At 40.4% G+C, this 22,498-nt stretch overlaps 1 protein-coding gene across 3 annotated transcripts in view; it reads right to left on the bottom strand.

Annotated features, from left to right (window-relative positions):
* LRCH1 (leucine rich repeats and calponin homology domain containing 1) overlaps nucleotides 1–22,498 on the bottom strand; it is a 301,867-nt gene that overhangs the window by 114,506 nt on the left and 164,863 nt on the right. For all 3 annotated transcript variants that reach the window (XM_075852250.1, XM_075852251.1, XM_075852249.1), the window contains exons 8-11: nucleotides 18,060–18,168; nucleotides 13,623–13,735; nucleotides 2,894–2,961; nucleotides 992–1,078 (exon numbers count right to left, since the gene is read on the bottom strand). In XM_075852250.1, the coding sequence (XP_075708365.1) occupies nucleotides 992–1,078; nucleotides 2,894–2,961; nucleotides 13,623–13,735; nucleotides 18,060–18,168 (377 nt within the window). The remainder of the gene's footprint in view (nucleotides 1–991; nucleotides 1,079–2,893; nucleotides 2,962–13,622; nucleotides 13,736–18,059; nucleotides 18,169–22,498) is intronic.

Here is a 22,498-nt window from a genome sequence, read left to right on the forward strand (position 1 = left end):
ATACCCCCTAACAGCTTAGATGAGCACCTATAATGCAGTTAGAACGCTAGGTTTGACTACCGTACGTCAGATTACTGTACAGTGCTTAGTGTAAAGCACTCGGAAGATACAGATCAAGCAATTCTGGCGTCTGCAGATTTATGAATGAAGCTGTGAACTGTAATACAGGCTGTAACTCAGGATCAGTATAAAACAAGTAATGCAATGTATTTACAGTTAATCAACTTTGTAATGTGGGCTTAAACTTTAAGTACATTGTTTACATAATCTAATAGTCCTATGTCATGAGCACATACTCAGAGGCCAATTTTATTTGGAGTCAGCAAACCTAATATATTGTCTTATTTTTGTACCACTTAATATTGCATCATTTAGCTTTACTTTTCTTCTTGTGAATCCTTCAATGAATTTTATTACATGAGAATGACCAGTTAAAGGGAAAATTAGTCATTAATGGGTGAGATAAAGTCAATAGCTTGGTTTCAACCTAATAAGGACCATAAAGTGTGGGGTGCATGTATAGTGTTGGTATAAATCTCCTGTAATCTAGAAGGAGCAAGTAAGATGAAAGCAGAAGCATTTTGCAACCGCTTCTATCTTCTCTATTGCAGCTTACAATGATTAAATAGAGGCAATGCCACTGCCTCTATTGGAACTGTAGATCACTTGATCGCATGGTGCCCATGACCCCTTCCCCCGGCATGGCAGAGCTGCTGATTCTATTTTGGTAGCCCAACCTCTTGCGCAAAATCTGGTCATTTAGGGACAAAATACTCTGGATGTTAAGGGGTTAATAACAAAATAAAGTATATATGAGGCCACAGCATGATTCTGTTTACACAAGAAAGCAATGACTTAATTCAATTTAGATTACTTCAAGAAAAGCGTTGTTGCTATGTTCCAGGAGTCTACATAAAATGGTTAAGTCTGGCATCTATGGGGTATGTCACTGGTAACAGTCTAGTGTATTTGTTGAATTATTACTTCTTACCTTGAAGGGTCCTGTAACATATCAACTGCTTCTCTTAGTTGGTCTATCATTCCTGAACTGATTTCTTTACTCTCTGAACTTGTATTGCTGCAAAACAAAAGAAATTACACCCTAAAGGAAATGGTGGTTCATAAGGTCATGATCTGGTCTCTAAAGAGGGGTAGGTCATTCTCATCCTTTCCTAGGATTATATGTAGTACTTTCTTTGCCTATTTTCTTTATTCATTGGACAATAGGACTCCTGAGATATACTTTTAGACAATTATATCTAGATTAGTCATAGACAGCTGTATTATTCCTATACACCAGTGGTAGGCAACCTTGGTGAGGCAGAGATCTACTAAAATAATACAGATGATTTTCAAGATCTCCTGTAAATGGTCTTATTTCACACAAAAAAGAAGCGATCATGTTTGGGCCATACAAACTACTTATACAAGGTGATGATTTTGATTTTACATTGTAAGTTTGCTAATGTTTACTGAAAAAGAAGGAGCAGAAACACATCATATTTTCATAGAAGAACTAATTTGTTTTAATAGAGAAGAGAAGAATTTGTAAAGGGCCTTTTACACCTGCCGAAAAGCGGCCGATGCAGCAAGCGCCGATCAACGAGACATCGTTGATCGGCATTTGTTTACTCCTGTCACATGGACCTATGGATGGGGCTCGTCCCCATACATTATGTCGGCAGTGCGACTCCCTGTTTACACAGGGAGATGTGCTGCCAATATTGATAATATTTGACATTTTTTAAAACGATACGAACAGATGATCGAGCATCTGCTGATCGTTCCCCTGTTTACACAGGGCAATTATCGGCAACGTGCGTTCTATGAAAGCTCGTCTGCCCGATAATCGTCCAGTCTAAAACCCCCAGTAAAGTCAGAATGGCAAGAAACAAAAACAGGGGTTTCACGAGGACTACACTGATAACGACTACTGTATGTTGCTTTACTCCAAGACTTGTGAAACATGAACTGAAGTGCCGCCTTTGTTGAACTAAAGCCTCAATGATATACTCAGGGCTTGTCAAAGATTTACTAGTAGATCCCAATCTACTTATTGTCAACCTAGGCTGTACACAATGGCCCACATTTGCTAATGCTGTCTAGTAGTTTAACAGCGCAAACTTGGACCAGGCAGTCACAAAATGCACCAAATATATCAGGAGTGAATGCTGTATGAAAATTTTGGCTTACCTTGCATGATCTGTTACACACTTTCCTCTTCCTTATACCACGTTTGATTTGGCTTATTTTGTAGCAGTTTTTGGCACACATTGGCATATTTTAAGCCACTCACCCTTTAGTTCAAACCGCACCACTTTTCCGCTAAGCCACGCTCCCTTGTCAGAACACTATTAAAAAGTGTCTAATGAGAGGCAAAAGTGAAAATTGCACCAAAATTTGGCACATTTTTCTTCACTTTCTAGACACAGTAGTAAATCTGACCCAATATTTTATTAATAAATTCAGGAATTTTTCTTCCTTTCAGTAAACTTTTTACCACAATGATAGCTGAAGACAGTACCATTCATGCAGTAACATTTTGCTTCACCAAATTATTACATTCTGAGAGGATATTTACACCTCAGTTTCCAGTGCACTTGTTACAGTGATGAAGATCGACAAGTGATCATAACAATGGTCATATAAAGTAATGAATTACCGATGATATAAAGGATATGCTGTACTACAACATCCTAGATTATCAAAAATATACTTGCAGGCAAGGAAATTAACTTTGGGAAGAGATTCATTAGAAAACAAAGGGATCAATAGAAGATTACATAATAGCGAGACACAAAGTAAAACTTGGATTAGAACTGCTTTGAATCGATTCTGTTTGAAAACACTTTTCAAAGTAATTTGTAGTGCTATCATTTCAAGATATACTCACATATGGTGTATAGCCCATGTTGTATCCTCTTGTATTTGCAAAGGTTCATCAAAATCAGCAGTTTTTTTCTACAATCAAGAAGTGAAAAGTAAAATGAAGTAGAGAGATGAAGTAATATGTCTTAGTCGCTACATTAAAATAGCTTTCCAGCCTCATGTAAAATGAAGTCATTTTATAATAAAAAGTGATGTGACCTCACATAAACTTTTCAGATGATTTTTCAGAATAAGCTGTCATATGTGTGACCATAAGGAATAATACTATTTCTGGCCTCTATATGACTTGTATATAGCATTTATCCCCTCTGCAGGCTCTACCTTTAATTCTCCGTTTTCTCGGAGGTAATGGATAAAGCCTAACTGATATCATGTCTTCTATACACTGCACTCACAGAAGAGGATAATCCTGTGTCTATCTATCACTTTTATATATATATATATATATATATATATATAAGCTGCAGCAGCATGGAGGAGATTAAGGAGCAGTGTAGCTGAGAACCCATCACTGGGGTGAGATAGAACACTTACCAGCAGCCTGTTTCTCCTCTTTGCTTCCCCCTCTCTTCCTAGACTTGTATGGACAGCGTGTCTATGTGTGTGTCTCTCTCTCCCTGCTCCCTTCTCTCCTCTCCATAGACTTCTATAGGTAGGCTGTAAAGAGACATACCCCCACTTCCTGCAGTCTGTCTGATCTGTAACCAGTGACGGATTTTGGTTGACAACAGGGGGTGGACAACAGATTACAGGAAGGGAGACACTTAGTTGCTGTAACTTCACAAAGAAGTTGCATGGATAAAACAACTAAATGTTACCAGCAATTAAATTACAAAGTTGATCTATATCAGGTATACTATTAGATTAGCATAAACTGTTTAAAAAGTTAGTGTCCATTTAAAGTTGTTCTGGGCTGTCACTCTTATCCATGGGCGGTGTCTGTCCACGAGGACTAAAGGAGAAAAAGCACCACAACATTTGTAAAGCAATTTCTCCCGAGTAAAACAATACCCCACATGTGGTTATAAACGGATGTTTGGACACACGGCGGAGCTTAGAAGGGAAAGAGCGCCATTTGGCTTTTGGAGCTCAAATTTAGCAGGAATGGTTTGTGGAGGCCATGTCGCATTTGCAAAGCCCCTGAGGTACCAAAACAGTGAAAACGCCAAAAAAGTGACTCCATTGAGAAAACTACACCCCTTGAGGAATCCATCTAGGGGTGTAGTGAGCATTTTGCCCCCACAGGTGTTTCATAGATTTTATTAGAATTGGGCAGTGAAAATAAAAAAAATCCTTTTTCTTCAATAAGACGTAGCTTTAGCTCCAAATTTTTAATTTTCTCAACAAATAAAGGAAAAAAAGAACCCCAACTCTTGTAAAGCAACTTCTCTGGAGTACGGCAATACCCCACACGTGGTCGTAAAATGCTGTTTGGGCACACGGCAGGGCTCAGAAGGGAAAGAGCGCCATTTGCATTTGGTGTACAGATTTTGCTGCATTTGGTTTCTGGTCGCTATGTTGCATTTGCAAAGTCCCTGTGGGACCAAAACAGTGGATCCCCCCCAGAAGTGACCCCATTTTGGAAACAACACCCTCAAGGTATTCACCTAGGGGTGTAGTGAGCAAGTTAACCCCACAGGTGTTTTGCAGTGTGCACACGATGTGGGAGAATGAAAATGGGAATTTTTCCTTAGATACGCCAATATGTGGTGCCCGGCTTGTGCCACCATAACAAGACAGCTCTCAATTATTATGCGGTGTTTCCCTGTTTTAGAATCACCCTACATGTGGCCCTAATCTTTTGCCTGGACATTCGACAGGGCTCAGGAGTGAAAGAGTACCATGTAAAATTGAGGCCTAATTTGGCGACTTATAAAGTATTGGTTCACAATTGCAGAGGCTTTGATGTGAAATAATAAAAGAAACCCCTGAGAAGTGACCCCATTTTGGAAACTGCACCCCTCAAGGCATTTATTAAGAGGTGTAGTGAGCATTTTCACCCCACGTGTCTTTTCCATAAATGATTGCGCTGCGGAAGGTACAAATTAAATAGTTTCCCTAGATATGCCAATTCAGTGTCAAATGTCATGCCCAGCTTGTGCCACTTTTTTTTTTATATACACCGTTCACCGTACGTTATAAACTACATGTTACCTTTATTCTGCGGGTCAGTACGATTCCGGCGATACCAAATTTATAGAACTTTTTTATAACTTTTTGCACAATAAAATTACTTTTGGAAAGAGAATGTATTTTTTCTGTCGCCAAGTTGTGAGAGCCATAACTTTTACATTTTTTCGTCGATGGAGCTGTGTGAGGGCTTGTTTTTTTTGTGAGACGAGGTATAGATTTTATCGGTACCATTTTTGGATACATGCGACTTTTTGATCACTTTTTATTTCAATTTTTGGAAGACAGTGACCAAAAAAACAGTAATTATGGCAGTGTTTTTGAGGTTTTTTTTTTACGGCGTTCACTGCGCTGGATAAATAACATAATATTTTTATAGTTCAGGTCGTTACGATCGCTGCGATACCAAATATGTATGGCTTTATTATTTTTTTCAATAATAAATGACTTATAAGGGAAAAAGGGCGATTGTGTTTTGTGTTATTATTTGAAACTTTTATTTTATGTTTTCCAACTTTTATTTTTACTTTTTTTACTCTTTTTTTTACACTTTTCTTTAGTCCCACTAGGGGACTTGAATGTCCAACTATTTGTTTGATGTTCTAATACATTGCACTACCTATGTAGTGCAATGTATTGGAACTGTCAGTTGTTCACTGACAGCAAGCCAATCAGGCTCCGCCTCTGGGCGGGGCCTAATCAGCTTACGTAATGGCAGACAGGAGTCCATTGTTAGGGCTCCTGTTGCCATGGTAGCAGTCGCCAGCCTTGCCATCGCATGGCAAGGCTGCCGATTTTCTACAAACCTCTAGGATGCAGCGATCACAATGGATCGCTGCATCGAAGTGGTTAATGCCAGGAATCGGAGCTAGCTCCGGTTCCTGGCGATAGATCGGGGTGTCCGCTGTAACATACAGCGGACACCCACTGCTGATGACGCCGGCTCAGCTTCTGAGCCGGAAGCAGAGCCGGCGCCATCTTGCCGATGTTACCGGAAGCCTCCTGGGCCCCGCCGACGACGGGGCATAGGAGGATTCCGTTACAGGCTGATCGGGAGGTAAGCATTAGCCCTCCGATCGCCTTTGCAGCCACCGGCAACCCAGCGATCACGTTGCTGGGGTGCCGGTGGCTATAAACTCCTCACATGCTGCGATCTCTATTGAACGCAGCATGTGAGGGGTTAATCGGTCGGATCGGAGGCTAGCTCCGGTCCTGGCCGATACCTTAGGGTGCCAGCTGTAACATACAGCTGTCACCCGGTGGTGATGTCGCTGGCTCAGCTCCTGAGCCAGCTTCATCTCCATGACGTATATTTACGTGAAAAGGCGGTAAGCCACCGATTTTAATGACGTTTATATACGTGATCCGGCGGGAAGGGGTTAAAGGAACAGTGTCATCACAAATTATTTTTTTATATGTTAAAGATGTTAGTGCTTTATTAAAAACGTTTATATTCATTTGTGTGTTTGTGTTTTACTTTTTCTTATTTTTACACTTTTTCTTCCCTATGGGGGCTGCCATTTTTTTTCCATTTCTGTCTGTGTCGATTAACGACACATACAGACATGGAATACGGCAGCCACAGTCCCATAGGGACTGCGAACGGCTCCCGTCCCATTGACTTCCGTGTACGGCGTCTGTGTGGGAACTGCGCATGCGCCGCTCCCACACAGTCCAATTCGAAATAGGCGCCGTCCGGCGCCATTTTCCTGTGGACCGGAAGTCGCGGCCGGACAGTAATATTACTACTTCCGGTCACGGCTTCCGGATTTGTGCACTTGGACCAGCGGCAGCAAACGGAGCGGACGGGCCGGAGGGAGCCGCGGCGGCAGGAGCAGGTAAGAGATTTCAATGTATGTTCGTGTTTGTGTGTGTTTACTACTGTATGTAAACCTACTACACTGTGTGTTAGCTCAAAAAATGGCGACACACAGTGTAGGAGGTTACACCGTTCAAACCCCTCGTTTATCCCGGCACTAGCCAGGATAAAGGAGGGGGGGATGCTGAGAGCTCACTAGAGCGAGGGCTTTTAACCCAATGTTGCAATGCTGCAATTTTGGGAATAGCTCCATCTAGTGACCAAAAATGGGTAGTATTATAAATTAGAATTAATTTATAATATTTCCTGACTCGTGAAAAAAATAAAAAAAATTTGAACAATGTTTAATCACCCACACACTAAATGTTTAATTTAAAAAAAAACAACATGTTTTTCTGGCAACACAATGCCTTTAAGGACGCAGCCTAGTTTTGGCCTTAAGGCTCAGAGCCCATTTTTCAAATCTGACATATTTCACTTTATGTGGTAATAACGTCGGAATGCTTAAACCTACCCAAGCGATTCTGAGATTGTTTTCTCGTGACACATTGGGCTTCATGTTCGTGGTAAAATTTGGTCGATATATTCAGTGTTTATTGGTGAAAAATTGCAACATTTAGAGAAAATTTTGAAAAAATTGCATTTTTCAGAATTGAAATGCATCTGCTTGTAAAACAGGCGGTTATACCACCCAAAATAGTTACTAGTTCACATTTCCCATATGTCTACTTTAGATTGGCATAGTTTTTTGAACATTATTTTATTTTTCTTGGACGTTACAAGGCTTAGAACATAAACAGCAATTTCTCATATTTTTAAGAAAATTTCAAAAGCCTTTTTTTTAACCCCTTAAGGACACGGCCAATTTTGGCCTTGAGGACAGAGCAATTTTTTTTTTAATTCCCTCTTTGCATCCCGACGCTCATAACGCTTTTATTTTTTGTACGACGTAGTTGTATGAGACTTTGTTTTTTGCGGGACAAGTTGTACTTTATGTACGTACCATTTTTTGGTACAAATACATTATCGTTTAATTTCTATACATTTTTAATTAGATTAAAATGCAGAAAAAAAGCAGTTGCGCAGCAGTTTTAATATTTTTTTTTTACACCATACACCGATCATCATAAATAATGTTATACATTTGTTGTACAGGTTGTTACGGTCGTGGCGATACCAAATATGTCTGTATTATTTAATGTTTTGGGACTTATATTTTAAAAAGTTTATTTATTATAAAAAATGTGTGTTTCTGTGTATTTTATTTACTTTTTATTTATTTATTTACCATTATTTTTTTTACATTCATTTAACTTTTTTTTTTAATCCCATAAAGGGATTCATCATTTTGATTTTGCAACTGTAATGTACTGGCATAGATCTATATGCCAGTACATTAGCCTGTTACTGATTGTACACAGGCAGTTGTTAGGGCAGACCTCAGTATGCCCTAACAACAGGAAATATGTTCAGACAGCCCTGGGGTCCTTCACTGGTCCCTGGGCTGTCTGGCCATACGAGTTGTGGGCTTTGATCAAGTCACAGTTATTTTCTGTGACGCGATCAATGTGCAGTCCCCTCTCTTTGAACGCCGCGATCAGCTGTCATCGCGGCGTTCAAAGGGTTAACAGCGGAGAGAAGATGTTTCTCTTCTCTCCGCTGTCAGAGCGGGGCCGTGGCTGTGTATTACAGCCGTTGCCCCGCTCTCGATCGCGCGCACAGACGCGCGCAGGGACGGCTGTCACACAGGACGAGTATGCTCGTCCTAATGTGCGAAGTGCTCGCCGCTCAGGACGAGCATACTCGTCCTGTGTCGGCAACCAGTTAAGGTACCTCTTGAGTTCTGAAGTGGCTTTGTGGGGCCTATGTATTAGAAACCCTGATAAAACACCCCATTTTAAAAACTAGACCCCTCAAAGTATCCAAAACAGCATTTAGAAAGTTTTTTAACCCTTCAGGCATTTCACAGGAATTAAAGCAAAGTGAAGGTGAAATTTGCAAATTTCATTTTTCTTGCTGAATTTCAATTTTATTCATTTTTTTTCTGTAACACAGAAGGTTTTAACAGAGAAACACTACTAAATATGTATTGTTGAGGTGCTAAAACAGTAGGAATCCCCCAATAGTGACCCCATTTTGGAAACTACACCCCTCAAGGAATTAATTTATGGTTGTTGTTACCATTTTGACCGCACAGTTTTTTCACAGCACGTATTTGAATTGGGCTGTGAAATGAAAAAAATTTCATTTTTTCCAATAAAATGTCATTTGTGATCAAAATTTCTTATTTTCACAGGGAAAAAAATACCCCATTTTGTTGCCCAATTTGTCCTTAGTGTGGCAATACCCCATTTGTGGTAATAAACTGCCGTTTGGGCCCATGGGAGGGCTCAGAAGGAAAGGAGCGCTATATGTTTGTTGGAGTCCAGATTTTGCTGGATTGGTTTTCGGGTGCCATGTCGCATTTGCAGAGCCTCAGAGGTATCAAAGCAATGGAAACCCACCAAAAGTGACCCCATTTGGGAAACTACACCCCTCAAGGAATTCATTTATGTTTGTTGTTAGCATTTTGACCACACAGTTTTTTCACAGCACCTATTTCAATTGGGCTGTGACATTAAAAAAATGAAATTTTTTCCAATAAGATGTAATTTTTTATCAAAATTTCTTATTTTCACAGGGAACAAAATACTCAATTTTGTTGCCCAATTTCTCCTGAGTGCAGCAATACCCCATTTGTGGCAATAAACTGCCGTTTGGGCCCATGGGAGGCCTCAGAAGGGAAGGAGCGCTGTGTGTTCTTTGGAGTACAGATTTTGATGGTTTGGTTTTCGGGTGCCATGTCGCATTTGCAGAGCCCCAGAGGTATCAAAGCAACGGAAACCCATCAGAAGTGACCCCATTTTGGAAACTATACCCCTCAAGGAATTCATTTATGGGTAATGTGACCTTTTAGACCCCATAGTTTCTTCACAGAACTTATTTGAATTGGGCTGGGAATGAAAACAAAATAATTATTTTCAAATAATATGTAGTTTTGGCTGAAAATTTCTTATTTTCACAAGAAACAAAATACCCCATTCTGTTGCGCAATTTGTTCTGAGTGCCGCAATACCCCATTTGTTGTGATAAACTGCCGTTTGGGCCCATGGGAGGGCTCAGAAGGAAAGGACCACCATTTGGCCTACTGGGGATTTTCTAGTGCGAAGTCATGTATGCAGAAGCACCTGAGGTACCAGTACAGTTGAAACCCGCAAGAAGTGGCCCCGTTTTAATAACTACACCCTTAAGGCATTCATCTAGAGGTGTAGTGAGCATTTTGACCAGAGACATACACCCCATAAACTGTAATGTGTGTTCTCCTGGGTACGGCAATACCCTACATGTGGCTGTTATCAGCTGCCTGGGCACACAGCAGGGCTCAGAGGGGAAAGACGAGGGGGGATAAGCTGTGCGGAGTGCATCAGGGTAAGTAAAATTGGGGTAAATTATAAACCAAGGGATGTATGATACATTTTAAAACTGACTTTAATACAGAGCTCTGGTTATTCGGGACACGTGTCACATTGATATATTGTGTCATCCCTTATAGCAGACTTTGCACCTCTTTTGACTTTTTCCCTTCTTGCCAGTTTGGGGATCTTCTCCTGGAAAGTGTTGCCGCCTTGGTACGATGCGTGTGGCCCCGCTTCCAGAAGTACTGGGTGCCCCCCCTTCTTGGTCCCTAAAGATTAGGTTCTTGATAATCACCTCTTGAAATTCCATGAAAGTTCCCGTCTGGCCTGCACATCGACGTAGCACGTACGCATTGTACAATGCCATCTGTATGATGTGCCCGGCCAGCTTCTTATACCACACCGCATGGCGCTGTAGGGCTTCAGGATTTGATCTGACAAGTCCACACCTCCCATGTACATATTGTAGTCCAGGATGCAGTCTGGTTTGGGGGTGGCCTTTCCTTCATATAGCCTAAACCTGTAGGTATACCCGGATGCACTCTCGCAGCTTATACATCTTCACGCCATACCTTGCCCTCTTACCCGGCAGGTACTCGCGGAATTGAACCCTCCCTTTAAAATGTACCAGGGACTCATCAATAGAAATACACTTCTCGGGGGTGAATGCTTGTGAAAACCGGGCACTGGAACGGTCTAATAGGGGTCTCCGTTTATACAAACGGTCAAAACTGGGGTCGTCTCGGGGTGGGCACGGCTCATTATCAGTATAATGTAAGAAGCGAAGTATTGCCTCATTTATTTATTTTTTTAGGTTCCAGTTCAGTTCCGAAGTTGCTTTGAGGGGCCCATATATTAGAAACCCCTATCAAATACGCCATTTTAGAAACTAGACCCCTCAAAGTATTCACAACAGCATTTAGAAAGTTTATGAACCCTTTAGGTGTTTCACAGAAATTTAGAGCAAAGTAGAGGTGAAATTTACATTTTTTTTTTTGTCAGAAAATCCTCTTTATACCATTTTTTTTATAACACAAAAGGATTTATCACAGAAACGCAACTTAATACGTATTGCCCGGATTCTGCAGTTTTGAGAAATATCCCACATGTGGCCCTAGTGCGGTAATGGACTGAAGCGCCGGCCTCCGAAGCAAAGGAGCACCTAGTGGATTTTGAGGCCTCTTTTTTATTACGCACCATGTTCGGTTTGAAGAGGTATTGTAGTGCTAAAACATTGGGAACCCCCCAAAAGTGACCCCAATTTGGAAACTAGACCCCTTGAGGAATGCATTGTAGTTTGCTTGGGGTGCATGCGGCTTTTTGATCAGTTTTTATTCTATTTTTAGGTGGCGCGGTGACTAATAAACAGCAATTCTACTATTGTTTTTTTATTCTTTTTTTTTTACTGCGTGCACCGTGCGCTATAAATGACATATTCACTTTATTCTGCGGGGCGATACGATTACGGCGATACCAGATGTTTATAATTTTTTTGTATGTCTTATGGCGTTTGCACAATAAAATACGTTTTGTAAACAATCATTTACTTTTTGTGTTGCCTTATTCTAAGAGCCATAACGTTTTTATTTTTCAATCAATAAAGCCGTGCGAGGACTTATTTTTGGCGTAACGAACTGTAGTTTCGATCAGTACCATTTTTCGGTACATGCGACTTTTTGATCTCTTTTTATTCCATTTTTTGGGAGGTGAAGTGACCAAACAATTGTGATTGTGGTTCGGTTTATTATTATTTTCCTTTATGGCGTTCACCGTGCGGGATAAATAACGAAATAATTTTGTAGTTCAGGCCGTTACGGACACAGCGATACCAATTGTGTACAGTTTATTTGTTTGTTTATATATTTTTATTAATAATAAATGACTGATAAGGGAAAAAGGGGGATTTTTACTTTTAATACTTTTAAAACTTTTATTTTCTTATTTTTACACAACTTCTTTTAACTTTTTTTTTACTGTATTACTTTGTCCCACTAGGGGACTTGAGGGCAGGAGGCCCTGATCGCAATTCTAATACACTGCACTACATGCGTAGTGCAGTGTATTAGAACTGTCAGCTACTCACTGACAGCAAGCATAGTGGGTCCTGACGTTGTCAGGACCCACTAGGCTTCCGTCTATGGCATATAGCCGGACGCCATTGTTTGGTGTCCGGTTGCCATAGTCACCATCGCCGGCCGCTATCGCGTAGCAGGCCGGCGATGGCAGCTTAACACCTAAAAAGCCGCGATCTCTATAGAACGCGGCTTTTAAGGGGTTAATCAGCGGGGACACAGCGATCGGTCCCCGCTGTAGGAGCTGTGACAGCTGCTGAACAAGACAGCAGCTGTCACAGCTCCTGTATGTGTCGGGAGGACGGCCGAAACGGCCGTTACTCCCGAGACGTACTATTCCGTCATGGAGCGCGAACGATACAGCTGCCATGACGTAATAGTACGTCCAGGAGCGGGAAGGGGTTAAAGACTGTGGGAAAAAAATTCTGGGTTAAATGTATTCTCTCCCACTTACAGAAAGTTTTGTAATTATGTATGGCCCAGAAAAATTATTTTGGGAGTTGGAAAGTAACCTCTATACACATTTGTGAAATAAATTCAGGCAAATGGGTGAAATGTCTGTAACTATATATAGTGATTTGCAAAGAGTTTTCCCAAAAGAAGTGACTAGAGAAGATCATTAAATGGCCTTTGTCCTTTAGTCAATGTCTAGGAATATTTAAACGTGTAACTTAAAGAAATTGTCTCATGAAGACAACCCTTCTATAATGCCCTATAAGGACATATGGACATCATAGAAGTGGGTACCCTACTTGGTATCCTGTCAGCGGGCTAGAACGGATACATCCTGCCAGCCCATGTATTACATGGACAGCAATTAGTTTGAATGGCCACCATCTAACGGTACATTTCCCTAACAGAGGCTGCTGCAGGGGAAAAGTACAGACAGACATGGCTTCCCACAGTAATTAGCTCTAATAGCCAGGTTAGAGAAGCTAACTTCCATTTAAAAAGGGGTTGTCTTCATGATACATAATAAATGTCAACAGCTTTTGTTGCTAAGCTTATTTTCTGTGTGTCGTGATATTTGGATTTATTAGTGTTTAGCTTAATGAACTGGACATAGATCATTGCATAAAGATATACAGCTTTTCCGGGAACCACTGCTACACAAAGTATTTCCCCTTAGCCTGCCACGCTCAATATTATGTAAATCATGATATTGATACATACACCCCTTAGAATACAGTTTCTCCCTTTTCAGATTATTTGAATTTAATGCCAGATTTCCAACAGTTCATCTGCAATTTAAGTTACCTGGCTGTAGCTTATAAATTCAGTGTGGTTGGCATCTGCATCTATTTTATAATGGCACATTGATTTTTCTGACTCGACAGGAGCACTCAAGACATAATTCTGATGACTTTCCACTAAAAGGGAATCAAGGAAAACACAGTTAGTTAGAAGTAAGAAGAATATGTGATTTTTTGTATTTTTTTTCCGGCTATTTCCATATGCCCTATTTCCTATTTGAGGTTATATTACTGGGCCCATTATGTGTACTAAATGTCAATTTCTGTAATAAAAACTGGAATAGTTGTCAGGCCAATTAAGAACCTAGTAAGATATAAAATTAATAACTTCGAACTACTTGTAAACCAATATTGATGTGCTTTAGATAGTCTATGGCCCGTGTTCAGGTCTCCAAGCACCCGAGTGCTGTTGAGGAAAGCTAAAGGGGCACATCACTCAAAAAAGTCATTGTGCTCTTCATTCTAGCGAACGCTGAAATATGTCAGAAGATTGGTGAAATTATAGAAAAACCTTATGTGAGTTGAATCCAAAGAAAGCCCCTGAGCATATTATCCAGCCCTGATGGCTAGGGCACAAAGACAGAGGCAGCTTAGGATGTGAAATACTGAATGACTATAGCCTCATAGCCTCTAACAGTGCAAATTGCATATATAAGACTATTGCCTCTAAATTGCATATATATATATATCAGAGAAAGCAGCACTCAATCTCAATGAGAGAAGGCTTACATATGTGAACGGGTGCCAGCAAGCAGTCCAGATCCTAGGACTGTATCAATATTCAGAAGAAATAAATCTTGCAGCACCCCAACAGGATGAATGAAAAAACTGTGATTTATTCAAGCCAACATACAGCGGCGCGACGTTTTAGTCCAACATTAGGATGCTTGAAAAAAGTCCTGATGTTGGACTGAAACGTCGCACCGCTGTATGTTGGCTTGAATAAATCACAGTTTTTTCATTCATCCTGTTGGAGTGCCGCAAGATTTATTTCTTCTGAATATATATATACACAGTTATATATATATATACACACAAAAATATTGTTACATTTTATGTTGCATAGGGGTGTTCCAGTTTCAGCAAATGAAGCTTAATCAGTTACTTATTAAAAGTTGTGCGATCCTTTATTCATCACATTTTTCAAAATGCTCTGATTGTATTCATTGAATTGGAATCTTTATTTCTTCTGGTCATATGATGATCACTTAGGGAAACAGTTTGTTAAAAGGGATAGTACTCTCATACTGTATTGTAACAACCCATGCACCTGTAAGAGCATTACGGACGTAAACAATTGTTTCCATTCAATGCCTACAAGCAGAGATCATGAAAGTTATTTAGATTTAAAAGTCAAAGTATATTATTAAAACTTCAGAAAATCTATTATAAAATAAATAGACTGGAATACACCTTTAAAGGGTACCTGTCACACTAAATATGCTGTCCAATCTGCGGGCAGCGTGTTATTGCTATTAGATTGATATACAATATAGGTTTTCTGTAAAAGATTCTGTATAACTTGTAATTTATTGATTTAAATCTTGGGTCAGCAGTCCAGTGGGCAGTCCTACTCAGTGATTGAAAGCCTTCCATGTATTTGTGTGCATATACTGAAATAACTATCATTCACTAAATGGAGCCCACTGGACTCCTAAGTGTGAGCAGTGATTCAAATCAATACATTACAAGTTATACAAAAAAAATTCCCACAAAATTATATATCAATCTACTAGCAAATCCTACTCTATAACACGCTGCCTGCAGATTGGACAGCATATTCAGTGTGACAGGTTTCCTTTAACTAGTGGCATTGCTAGCACCAGGTATCCGAGGCCGAAGCCCCGAATTTTTGGCCCACTGCCCTGCATCCCCGGGTGACTGCCACATTCAATTGTATCTGTGTCCTCAGGACGCAGATACAATTTAATCATATGTGGAGCAGGGAGCTATCAGCTGAGCTCCCTGTTCTGCTATTCACTAGGCTACATGCAACGTTGGGCCTGCAGCCTATAAGACACTGGGACAGGATCCCTCTGCATGCCGGCGCAATGAACTTACTGGATCACGCCGGCCTACGCAAGGGTCTCGTGACGGCGTCTCATAGGCTGCAGGACTGAGGAGACTCAGACTCTGCAGCTCTATTCATCGTGGGAACGGGGCTAGGTGAGTATAATTTTTTTTTTTGTCTACTGGGGACGCGATCTACAGGGAGATGTGTGGTGCTATCTACAAGGGGGGTGTGTGGCACTATCTACAGGGGGCTGTGTGGCACTATCTACAGGGGGCTGTGTGGCACTATCTACAGGGGGATGTATGAATCTATCTACAAGGGGAGTGGCACTATTTACAAGGGGCCGGTGTGGAACTATTTACAAAGGGGCTGTGTGGCACTACCTACAAGAGGTGTCCGTGGCACTATCTACAAGAGGGATGTGTTGCACTAACTACAAGGGTGGCTGTGTGGCTCTATCTACAGAGGGTGCTGTGTGGCACTATTTACAAGGGGGGCTGTGTGGAACTATTTACAAGGGGGGCTGTGTGTCACTACCTGAAAGAAGTGTGTGGAATTATCTACAAAAGGGATGTGTGGCATCATCTACAAGGGGGGCTGTGTGCACTATCTACAAGTTGTATGTGTAGCACTATCTACAGGGCAGGGGTGTGGCACTATCCACATGGGGCTGTGTGTCGATATCTGCAGGGGGATGTGTGGATCTATCTACAAGGGGGGCTGTGTGGCACCATCTACAGGGGGTGCTGTATCTACAAGTGGTATGTCTAGCACTAGCTACAGGGAGGGGGTGTGGCATTATCTACAGGGGGCTGTGTGGCGATATCTACAGGGGGTGCTGTGTGGCACTATTTACAAGTGGGTCTGTGTGGCACTATCTACAATAGCTGTGTGTGTGTGTGTGTGTGTGTGTGTGTGTGTGTGTGTGTGTGTGTCACTATTTACAAGAGGGATGTGTGGCATTATCTTCAAGGGGGCATGTGTGGCACTATCTACAAGGGGTATGTGAAGAACTATCTACAGGGGGGGTGACCCCACATACAGGAGGTATTCTCTACAGGTGTCCTGGATTAGATGCCCCAGACATAACTTTACTTGTGGCCCCAGAAATGCCAAATTTGCTTCTGATGGTAAGTACAAGAATACTTACTGATGGGGCCCGTATCTAAGCATATCATGTGTGATACTGTCTGCTGTGGCCATGGATCTAAGCCTATCATGTATGATACCAACTGTATGGACCCTGTATCTAAGCCTATCATGTGTGATACTGTCTGCTTACCCAATGTATCTAAGCCTATCATGTGAGACACTGTCTACTGAGCAGATGTATTTAATCCTATCATCTGTGATACCATCTACTGAGCCGCTGTTTCTAATCCTATCATGTCTGATACTGTCTGATAATAAAAAATATACAATTCTATCCAGTGGTGTAGCTATAGGGGCTGTAGTCTTATAAATAAGCTGTCTCCGAGATATATATAAATATATATATATATAATTATTTTATTTTTTTGTGGAGGGTGGGTAAACATATGTCTTCAGGCTTGTGCCCCATAACTTTTAAGACCCTAGCAATGCCCCTGCCTTTAACCCATTAAGGGCTCAACTCATTTTGGTCCTCAGGATGCAGCGTATTTTTCCACTTCTGCCTCACTGTATTCCAGGAGCCATAACTTTTTGTTATTTTTTCGCTATCGTTTCTGTGTGGGGTACTGTTTTTTGCATTTCGGGGTGTCATTTTTGTGCTTTCATTTTTTGGTACATAACATTTAGAAGTTCATTTATATATTAAAAAAAAATAATTTTGCGGAATGTGTAAAAAAATTAATTTTGGCATTGTTAGTGTTGTTTTCGTGTTTTTTTTTCCCGTATTTCTCCGAACAACTTAAATTATATTTACATTTTTTGTAAGGGTTGTAACGATTGTACGGATATATAATACATGTAATTTTTATGTTTTATAACTTTTATTAAATAAAAACAGGGGTGTTTGTTATGTTTCTTTACAAATTATTTTATTAAACTTTATGGAAATTTTTGTCCCACAAGGGAATTTTTATGTCTTTAATATAATGCATTGGAAACCTCATGTAAAATGCACAGGCAGTTTATAGGGCATACCTCAGGCACAATTGCTGTGTCACCGTGATCACAGCGCCGTAAATATACGGCCTAGCTTCTAGCGCCTTACATCTGCAGCGGATGTCGCCAAGGATTTAAAATTCCCACACGCCAATTTTTTTAATTTGTGGATTAGCTGTTGTGCTATTTTACTGTGGTGACCAGATGTTACAATATAGAGACAGGGATTTTAAAAGAAAAAAATCTCATGCACGTTTTTGGATATAAGGGGCCTCTATACAATAATATTCAGAATTGCGGAATTTAGAATCAGCTGACATACTGTGCTACACCTTTTACCTTTTACTGAATTACTGAACTGCTGATCTAAATCGTCTTTGGCAAAATTCTCTTCTTCCAAAATATCAGACATTGGCACACTTGGACTGGCAGAGTCTTCATCGCAAGGCTGTGATAAAGATGGACATAGAAATGTTTTAAATTATCCAAAACTAAGATGTTTAACAATTATATTTCCCTGCGACTTCATACAAGTCATTCCTGTTGTTTGGGTATCAAAACTAAAAAGTGTTTTTTTTGAATAATCTGTTGTGTGTGAACTTGAGTAATAACAGTATCTCTGACCATAATGTTAGGCCCTGTTCACATCACGTTTTTTATTTACATTTAGCTCCCGACATAGTAAACGTGTCCATAGGGCTCCATTGTCAGACAGAGGCCAAAAGAGTGTCCTTAGGCCAGTATACATCAGCATAGCGCAAACAAAAACAAAAAGTTGGGAACAGCAGAGTAGACTGTGCTATTCCATCCTGCAGAGTCCAGTAGAAAAACGTATAAGTTAAACGTATACTTTTTTTTAAACATGGTAGCCTATGGGGGAATCTTTCATGAGCTTTTCAATAGCTTTTCAATACATATCTATTAAACAGATGCCATTATAGTCTATAGGTGACAGATGCCTCCTATACAGTGGCATCCGTCACCGATAGGCTATAATAATATCTGTTTAACAGATACGACATAAAAACGGGTGATGAGAGTTCATGAAGTATCTATTAAACGGATAGCATTATAGCCATTACAGTTGACTGCGCTATGGTTTCTGCCCAAAAAAACCTAACGGAAAGGAGACAAACTGATGCGAAGAGGCCCTTTTTCTAATGGATCAATAGCGATAACTCGTCCCTACTTTTTAAAAAAAATGGATTTATATGCATGATGGCGCTCCAGACCCAATGGTATCAGTCAACCTCTACTATGTCTATTGCTGAATAGAACTAGCCCACTACATTCACCTCTCGCCCTGGGGGGCTTTGAACTGCTTTCGATGCCCCTATGTCTCATGCATGCCCCATCTATGACTTACACATATATCTGTGGCTTTATTATAAATGTATATCGTACAGTATTTTTCTGTGGAAAACTCATGAGTGACACATAAACGTTTGTTCGCTTATGAATCGCTTATGTTGCTGTTGCAAATTAGTTTATCGTGCTATTGTATTATAGTTACCAGTAACACTTTTAAACTAGTTTTTATATCTATTGCTATTCTAGACTCTCATCAGGTATCGATGTGCTGCACTCTATATAAGCGAAAATGTCCCTTTTCATATGTACTTTTTGTATCACTTTTTTATATGCGCATTCTGAGGTATACTGAGATTTTGTACAATTACTTCCTACATTTGTTTTCAATAAAGCTTTTTCTGAATAGAAGTGCGTCAGTAAGGTACATGTCACAGCCAGCCACTGTGCTGACCGCCGTTACGCTGCTTTCTAAGGCCGGCGTCCCGCTCTGCCACCTGTTCCTCTGGTGCTCTCTCCCGTGAACCATGTTTTGCCGGCTGTCGCTGCTCTCCTGTAGGTACTGTTCCGCGCGCATATGCGTGCTGACCCATTGGTTTCCTAAAGGGCCAGTGTGTGCCAAAAGTTCTGCTCCTCCCCCAATGCCATCTTGTCCCATGCTTTTTAAAGGACCCTTCGTCCATTGTTCTGTCCATGAGCAATTTAGTCTTGAGTCTCCAAACTTAGCTTTATTGTACTACTGTCTTATTATATTATGTTATCGACCCAGCTTGTTCTGCTGCCCACCCTGACTTCTGCCTGACTACCATTTATGACTGAACTCTGCCTACCCTGACCTTTGCCTGTCTACCAATTATGTCAGAACTCCACCAGCCCTGACTATGAACTCTGGCCACTGACTTGGTTCTGCATCCTGCTATCATCTAAGCTACTAGGTCAGCTGTTGCTAACGAAAACTTCTCCTGCGGTAGCGACCTGGCAGTCCTCCGCAGAGAAGTCCAGATCCCAGTACAAGCGTTAAAGGGTGAAATCAATAAACTCTGCTCCAAATCCGCAGCAACTTGGTGGGTCCACATCCGCTACAACAGGTATGTTACAGTACATTCACACTTGACGCACCGCAATAAAAGCCCCAAAAAAAAACATATTCAATTACATGCGGTCTTTGTTGCGGTTTTGTCAAAATTACGATCGTGGTTTTGAATAAGATAGGAACCTACTATTCAAAACAGCAATTAATTATTATTTTTTTTGCAGTGCAGTAATGGTGAGGTTGGTCTGCACCAAGGCACACCAAAAACGGCAACTGCCTGTGTATCATGTGGAGCATTTTTTGGGGGAGTTTTTTTATGGCATGCTTTAGTGTGATTTTTTTTAAATACAACAAAAAACGTGTGGTGAAAGCCATCAAAAGAAACAGCTGACTCAAAAATTGATAGACCTGAAACTCATACAAAAACTGCAAGGTAGGCAGTTGCAGTTTTCGGCAAAATTGAGGTCTATAGGTATAGATGCCCACAAAATCACCACACCTAGAAAATGCTAATGCTTGAAAAAAATGCCACTACGGCATATAATTCCAAATAGCGCCACTAACTACACTGTCTGTAAAGAACTTCATATTCTGCTACTGACAAACATCAGGTCGCTGTGTGTTTAGCAACCAAAAACAGGATAGAAATGCTATAAAAGAAGCCATGAAAACCTGACCTAAGCGCTGTTTGTGTCTGCGTCATGTGTGCCTTTCGACCATGAGGTTGCTGTTTACACCCTTACAATTATGTACAATTGTTTGCATATTTGATCATTTTGGTAGTACAGTACAAGTCCATTTACATGTAAAAATTTAATGACGTGACACAAACAATAATTTTAATGTAACAGTAAGAACAATCATTTCTTATGAACAGTAGGCTCTATTGATCATGTGTGCGTTTACACTGGGCAGTTATCAGGAAAGCCTGGAAAAGTTCAGATCTTGATCTCTATGTGTCAATGGGACTTAATACTAAGGATAATGCCAGACGTAGCGGCCGCCGTTTGACTAAAAACACTGCAATAACCTTGTGGACATTGACAAGGATTTAAGAACCGCACGGATTTGCTGTAAAGCTGCATGACGGCACAGTTTTTAGCCGCATCCAGGTGATCTTACTCCTTTTCACTATTTTGGATCGAATTCTAGTTTAGGCAAGAAAATAATCGACTATGGGTGGATCTCTGGCCGGGGCCTAAACTAGGTTTTGGTTTATAAGCCTCATGTGTTCTTAGGGGACACCTTTTTATATAACAAAACATGAGCATTTCAGATTCTACACTATTTTCCAAATAAATGGGTGTCTGCTTGGGATTAAACCATACAGCGAAGTATATTTTAGTGGTCATTCCTACAAAACGTGAAACTTTTATATATAAACAGCAAATAAATGCAATGACAGCAAAAGCAGAAATGATGTGGGCACAAGTACCATGTATAATGAACCACTTCTGCAGCAGAGTAGGAGCAGTAGGCTTTCTATCTGACCCTGTGGCTTGGCAGTGCACGCTTTCATCCAGATGTTTCCTAGCAGGGCAACAAAGTTGGCTGTCTAATTTCAGGTTAGTAATGGAGGTTATTCCACAGGTGAAACCTACACAGTGGTTTCCTGCAGCTCGTGCTCTATTTGTAACTATCCAAGATGGGTTCACTTCTTTCCCTTCCCTTTTATATTCCCTCCCCCTATTTTATTTCTTGACCTGTAGCAATATATGGTATATATTTGCCTGTTACAATTTGATTTCTGGGGACTACCCCCGGCTGATATTTGTACTGTTTATCGCATGTTTGTTGTTTGTGTTTTTTTTAAAACCTTATTAATATTATTACCAAATTATTGAAACACAAGATCGGTTAACTTTATTTTACCAACAATGACCACAAAAACTGTTTTTGATTTTCATTAAAAGACAGAAGACCAGCATAAAAGATGAATGCATGAGGGTAAAAAGAACACTCTTCATTCCTTTTTTCTTTAGGCTGTGTTCACACATCGTGATGTGTTGCAAATTTTGGTGCAGATTTTTGAGACAAAGCCAGAAGTGGATCCAGGAGGAAGTAAAAGTATAGGTTCTTCCTTAATATTTTCCATTCCTTTGGAAACCACTTCTGGCTTTGGCTCGAAAATCTGCACCAAAATCGTGATGTTTGATCATAGCCTAAATCTGAGCTTTTTCTAGTTTTATTATTCCAACATTTGAGAAACCAGCATGATACCAACCATTTCTGGACCATTTAATTCCACCAAAAATGCAAAATCCAATAAAAATAATTTCTAGGGTTACAACTTCCCCAAAAGTCCTTCAGGGTAAACCCCTATTCCATCTAAGTGGTTTTAGTTTATTTTTAATGTTATTAGTCAATGGGTCTTCTAAATCTTGGCAGAAAAGGGGAAACTTGATTCAGCGCTGAATTTAAAAGGAAGTAATATTCC

This window comes from Rhinoderma darwinii, chromosome 2 (assembly GCF_050947455.1).
Source record: "Rhinoderma darwinii isolate aRhiDar2 chromosome 2, aRhiDar2.hap1, whole genome shotgun sequence".
Taxonomy (NCBI): Eukaryota; Metazoa; Chordata; class Amphibia; order Anura; family Rhinodermatidae; genus Rhinoderma; species Rhinoderma darwinii.